At 47.8% G+C, this 6,538-nt stretch overlaps 1 protein-coding gene across 1 annotated transcript in view; it reads right to left on the reverse strand.

The window, feature by feature from the left end:
* Arhgef2 (Rho/Rac guanine nucleotide exchange factor 2) overlaps positions 1-6,538 on the reverse strand; it is a 62,714-nt gene that overhangs the window by 42,766 nt on the left and 13,410 nt on the right. The window contains exons 2-3 of the mRNA XM_026784023.1: positions 5,740-6,023; positions 3,661-3,790 (exon numbers count right to left, since the gene is read on the reverse strand). Of these exons, the coding sequence (XP_026639824.1) occupies positions 3,661-3,790; positions 5,740-6,023 (414 nt within the window). The remainder of the gene's footprint in view (positions 1-3,660; positions 3,791-5,739; positions 6,024-6,538) is intronic.

Genomic DNA, 6,538 nt, shown 5'->3' on the forward strand with positions numbered 1-6,538 from the left:
TCTGTGAGTTCGAGGCCAGCCTGGTCTACAAGAGCTAGTTCCAGGACAGGCTCCAAAGCTACAGAGAAATCCTGTCTCAAAAAAAAAAAAGAGAGAGAAAGAAAAAAAGGAAGAAAGAAAGAAGAAAGAAGAAATTCTCTAAGACCATCGTGGTAGTGCATAGCTTTAATCCCAGCACTCAAGAAGCAGGGGCAGGCAGATCTCTGAGTTCGAGGCCAGCCTGGTCTCCAGAGTGAGATCCAAGACAGCTAGAGATACACAGGAGAGAGACCTCTCTCAATAGAAGAAGAAGGAAGAGGAATTAAAATAGAAGGAACAATTTCTAGAACAAAACGAGGGCTGGAAAGAGTGATCAGTAAGTAAATCTTGTGTGAGCATATACTGAACTTCATCCCAGGAACCATGGGAAGGTGGACGGAGAGAACTAATACCACAGAGTTGTCCCTGACCTCCATAATAATAAACTTAGGGGGAAAGTATAGGGCTTAGGATGTAGCTCAGCCAGTGGAGTGCTTGTTCAGCATAACCAAGACTTGGTTCCCATCCCTAGTACCAGAGAAAACTGGCATGGCAGTCTGTGCCTAATATTGGGAGGTGGAGGCTGGAAGATCAGGAATTCAGGGCATTCTCCACTACATAGAGACTTCCAAGATAGCCTGGGCTACATAAGATCCTATCTCAAAAATGAAGTATAAATAAAATACAAGTGAGTGACTGCAACAATTTGCCACAACACAGAGATAAAAGATAAATAACAACATCATCGTGAGTCATGTTGTTGGGCACGAGGACGTACCCCGTGAAGTTAATGAACCCTGTTGTCGGGCAGGAGGACGTACCCCGTGAAGTTAATGAGCCCTGTTGTCGGGCACGAGGACGTACCCCGTGAAGTTTAATGCACAGGAGGCTGAGGCAGGAAGATCACAAGCTCGAATCAGCCAAGACTGTCTCAAACACCACACACAAGAAAGAACAAGATCTAACTTTATAAAGTATGTCATCATTGCTTTTAAATTCAGCAATAAAGACATATTACACTATAGATAAAATATATATTCGTATTAAGACAGTTTTTGACAAGGGAAATGATAAATATTCATCATAATGTTACCTATGATGGGAAGGAAAGGAAGGACTAGAAGAGGACTCAGTGGGTGGAACCTGTTAACCTAAGTGTGAGCCTTAAAGGCTGGGTAGTGGGTGGAGCGCAACACCCAAAAGCTGTCCTCTGGTTCCCACATAGACCCTATAGCGTGTGTGTGCATATCCAGGCACGTAAAATGAATAGATGTTAATAAAGAAGAAAAAAGATAATCTAAGCTTGGTGGCACACATCTTTAATCCCAGCCTGTGGGAGGCAGAGGCAGCCTGAGGGTTCTGGGAGGCCTTTCCAGAGCAGCCTGGTCGACAGAGCGAGTTCCAGGACAACCCCTGTCAGCCGTCAGCAAGGACAAAGGGTTTGTTGGTGATGTCGTGGGATGGGAAGGGTTTCGGCTTTGGCTTTGACCCTTATAAATCTTGTCTTGTAAATATCATATTTTAAAAACAACAAAGCAGAGCTGGGATAGTGGTTCATGTCTGTAATTCTTGCTCTTAAGACGCAGGGAGATTGTCACAAATTGGAGGTGAGCCTGGTCTACATGCCAAGTTCCAGACCAGCTAATGCTACATAGTCTCCAGACACAAAAACAAAACAGAAAAGACCAGTGTGGTGTGTCCTGTGGTCCCAGAGCTAGGAAGGGCAGAGGCAGGAGGACTGGGGGGCCAGTCTGCTATATAAAATAGATCTATCTCTAATAAAATAAATAATGAGATAAAACCAAAAACAAAGGGAAACTCGAAGCATATATCAGTGGCTATAGCCAGCTGCAGAGCAGAGACAGTTGCAGCTTAGAAGTTCGGGGCCATGGAGGTGGTTGTGCAGTCATGAAATGATTGCTACACCGGTGAGAGCAACAGAGTTCAGGTCCCAGCACCCCACAGCCAGCCAGGCACGTGCGCCGGCACACAGTGTTAAAAGATCAATCTTGGAATGAGATTTTGCTTATAGATATCATCTGCAGCCCCTATCTAACCCTCATTGAGTCAGACTTTTGGTCTGCAGGCTTTGGAGGAATGCCACAAGGAAGAAAAACAAGAACCCCAAACCCTGAGGCAAAAAGACTATTAAGGCAAGGCCTTAAGGATTAGATGAGGGGAGAAGAGGTCTGCCGCAAATAGGGGAGCTCCAGGGTGAGAAGACCTCTTGTGATACCAACAAGGGAGAGAGTAAGATGAGAAGAGAGAAGGGAGGGGCTGGAGAGATGGCTCAGTGGTTAAGAGCACTGACTGCTCTTCCAGAGGACCCTGTTTCAATTCCTACACCCACATGGTGGCTCAGAACTTTTGTTCCAGGGGATCTGACAGACACTCACACAGACATATATGCAGGCAAAATGCCAGTACACATAGAGTACCAATAAATAAGTTATTTAAAAAAAAAGAAGTATGAAACAAAAAAGGAAAAGAAGAGAAAAAATATTTCCTGAACTCACATCAGAGGGCCAGCCTCTGGCTCAGGCAGCCCAATGCCTTTCTTCTAATAACTGCGACTGGAAGGCAGCTTTAGCTCTGACTTGGGGAAGATGAGATAAATGCACCAACTGCCGACTGAAGAAGATCTAGCAGTAAGAACCTGCTCCTTATCCTCTCTCTTACGGGAGAGTCGGGAGGAAATGTCCAGAGCAGAGTGGAAGAAACCAGGAGCCGGAGTAAGATGAGGTCCTGCTACTAGCCTGAAAGGGTGGACATAGTCTCTTTCTCCCAGCCAACCCTTTCTTTCACAACAGTGAGGGTCAGATTGGGCTCCTGGGCAACTGGGTAGTTCAGGAGGGGATCTCAGCACAGGCTTGAGGCTCTCTGGAGTGCAGGACACTGGCTTGTGTGTCAGATGTTGCTCTCAGCCTCCGTGGTCTTAAAGCCGGGAACACCATTACTAGCTGTGCTCCCCATTCAGAAAGCTTCGTTTTCCACCCTTCCTCTGTTACTGGGGACTAAATCCAGGGGTTCTCTTGATATACAGTGACCCCGGTATTCACCTACACTCGAGGCTCTGTATCCTTTCTCAATCGCTGTTTCTTTTTTTTTTTTATGCTCAATAAAATTTTATTTTTAATTCTTTGGCTCAATTCATGACATTCTGAATGCTCAGTATGCTTATGCAGATAACTATTAAATCTGGAAGTTCAATCGCTGTTTCTATTGAGATTTTCTTAAAGGGTTGCTGTGTCTCTCAGGGTACCAGATGCTGAGTTTATTCCCACAATAGTAAGTTCAGTTCCAACTCTGGGAAATGTGGGGCCTACAGAAAGAAGTAATCATAGCCATCAGAGGGACAGAGGTTTTATAAGTAAGGGAAGGGGACAGATACCCGTATCAACACAGAGACAGCGCTACAGAGACAGAGGCAGGCTCCCAAGCGTCGGAGGCCCTCACACAGACTCAACAAAGCAGACAGAGGGCCACAGAAGATAGATTCAGATGGACCCAGATAGAGCCAGAGCCAGGTCTGGGCACAGAGAGACTCAGCAGCTGATGGAACAGAAGCAGCCCAGAGTGGTTGCTGGCAGGGGAGGGTCAGGAGGGGAAGCCAGGCAGTGGCCTGGCCAGGGTCTGTCATACCGGGTGGGAGGAGGGTTGACCACACAGCTGTGGCTGCTGCTGAGCTCCCAGAAAGGTGTCCAATTCCTCGTGGCTCTGCAGAAAGGGGTCTTCTTGGGAACCTGGGCATCCCAAGGACTGCAGTCTCCTCCTGAAACACACATTGCCACCACTGCCCTTGTAGCCAATAGTCAGTGATGGGCACCAGGAACGAACAGTTCCTCAGCCCAGCCTTGTTCTTTGGTCCCAGCCCAGCCCTTCCTGTTAGCATAGGCACAGCTCAAACCCAAACTGAGCTCGGTGCTGGCACAGCTGGCTTCAGACAAGAACGACCCCTGCTGGTACAAAAGCAGTACTGTCCTCCAGAAAGGAAGGGAAGGGCAAGCTGAATTCTCCTTGTTTGGTTTCTGATGACAGCCTCCCCTCTTACTCAGCTATGGAGAAGTCAGCGTTCCTTCCCTGTGCATCTGAGGCTCAGAATTAACATCTGTTCATGAAGGGCGGGTGAGACTTTAGACATCCAGAAAAACTATAGACAGGCATCACAAAAGGCACTTGAGACGTTCATCCAGGCCTGTGGGAAGGCATTGTTTTTCTCCAAGTTCCCACAAAACCAAAGCTGGGGAGGGCAGGGGGGAGCTGGAGAGATGGCTCAGCGGTTAAGAGCATTGCCTGCTCTTCCTAAAGGTACTGAGTTCAATTCCCCATGTGTGCTCACGACCATCTGTAATGGGGTCTGGTGCCCTCTTCTGGCCTGCAGGCATACACGCAGACAAAATATTGTTTACATAATAAACAAATATTTTTTAAAACAACAAAACCAATGCTGGGGCAAAGTCCCAGGGGGCATCTCCCTTGTTCAGCAAAGCCCCCTGTGCCCATGCTCAAGGGCTGAAGAATGCTGAACCACTCACCAGAGCTAAGGGCTTGTCTACAGTCCATGCCTCAGTGGTGGCTGACCCTGGACCCTCACAGGGATAAGCCCCTCCCCGACCTTCTCTTTTTCTTTTTTTTTCTTTTTTCTTTTTTATTTATTTATTATGTATTCAGTGTTCTGCCTGCATGTATCCCTGCAGGCCAGAAGAGGACACCAAATCTTATTACAGATGGTTGTGAGCACATGTGGTTGCTGGGAATTGAACTCAGGACCTTTGGAAGAGCAGGTAAAGCTCTTAACCACTGAGCCATCTCTCCAGCCCGACCTTCTCTTTTTCTACTTCCTCTATTTTGGGGAAGTGGTCAGGGATTTTCCAGGAGATGGGGAACACGAGGGTCCCCCTCCCCAAGCTTGCTAAGCACATGCAGAGCTCTGAGTAAGGCAGCTGTCCCCAGCCAGGCATGGTGGCCTATGTCTGTCATCTCAGCACTTGAGAGGAGATTAGGGGGATTGCAAATTTGCAACCAACCTGACCTACCTGAAACTCTGTCACAAAAATAAACAAAAACAACTAACAAACTACCAGGCATAAAATTCCAGGTGTTGCTGGCTGTAGCTGCTTCCAGGACATGAGTTGGCCTCTGCCTGAAACCAGTAGGGTGACCGAGCCTGGGGAAACACTACCAACTTCCTTCAAGAAACCTAAAGTTCTTGGGGCCCATGTCCTGTCTGTAAAAAGGAGAGGCTGGGTTACATAATAATCTGCAGATTTTTTGACACCATCGAAGGGGACCCACTCAGCACTCCCTCCCTCCCACTCCCAGCCATCACCAAGGAGAGCCCTTGGTTAGCCTTGCCAGGGCTCATCACAGGCCAGGCCCTCATTCTCCCGAGCTTCAGTCATTTCTCAGAGACCCTTGTTTCTCCAGAGAAATCAGTGGCAGAGAAGGGGGTGGGGCGAAAACACCGGGATCTGTCTATTTGAATGCTTTCTCCAAGGTTTAGAGAGGGGAGGGGCCGGGCGGTGGTGGCGCACGCCTTTAATCCCAGCACTCGGGAGGCAGAGGCAGGCGGATCTCTGTGAGTTCAAGACTAGCCTGGTCTACAAGAGCTAGTTCCAGGACAGGCTCCAAAACCACAGAGAAACCCTGTCTCGAAAAAAAAAAAAAAAAAAAAAAAATAGAGAGGGGAAGGGAGGGTCAGGAGGAGCCCTGGGGACTCACCTGCTCATTGGGTCCTGTAAATCCTTGTCAGGTCCCCAACTGTGTCTTTTGAAGGAATCATTGGTGTGGTTATGGGTGCGGAAAGCCCCACATCTTCTAAGGGGTGAGGCGTGGGCGCCATCACTGTCTTCCTGTTTTCTCTTTCTCCCCGACTCTTCTTCCAGCTGCTGACTGGATTCAACTTCAGACAGGCAGCATTGAGAGTGGCCTTGGGACACTGGGCCTTCACCCACGAGAGACTCCTCTGGGGCCGATTTGTTCATGGAAGGTACACGGAGACAGCTCTGAACAGAGAAGAAAGAGAAGGGTGAGCAGCATTCTAGAACCTTGGAACCAGGGATGGTGCTACAGACCTTCAAGAAGCTGAGACAGAAGGATGGCCCTGAGTAGGGGCCAGCTAAGCTGGGCTGCATGATGAGGTTTGTGCTAGTTTGGGCTAAGGGTGAGGCCCTGTTTTTAAAAAAAGAAAAAGGAAGCTGTGAGTGGTTGGCACATTCCTTCAACTGGAAAAGCAGAGGCAGACTGGTCTCAGCAAGTTCAAGGCTAGCGTGGCTTGCATGTCGCAAATTCCAGGTCAGCCAGGACTATATAGTGAAATCCTATCTTTTTATTTATTTATTTATTTGTTTATTATTTTTCAAGACAGGGTTTCTCAGTAGCTATGGAGCCAGTTCTAGGACTCACTGTATAGACCAGGCTGGCTTCAAACTCATGGAGATTTGCCTGCTTCTACTTCTTTTTTTTTTTTTTTTTTTGGTTTTTCGAACTATATTTTTTCACCTTTAACCTTAACCTCCCT

This window comes from Microtus ochrogaster, chromosome 21 (genome assembly GCF_000317375.1).
Source record: "Microtus ochrogaster isolate Prairie Vole_2 chromosome 21, MicOch1.0, whole genome shotgun sequence".
In the NCBI taxonomy this organism is placed as follows: Eukaryota; Metazoa; Chordata; class Mammalia; order Rodentia; family Cricetidae; genus Microtus; species Microtus ochrogaster.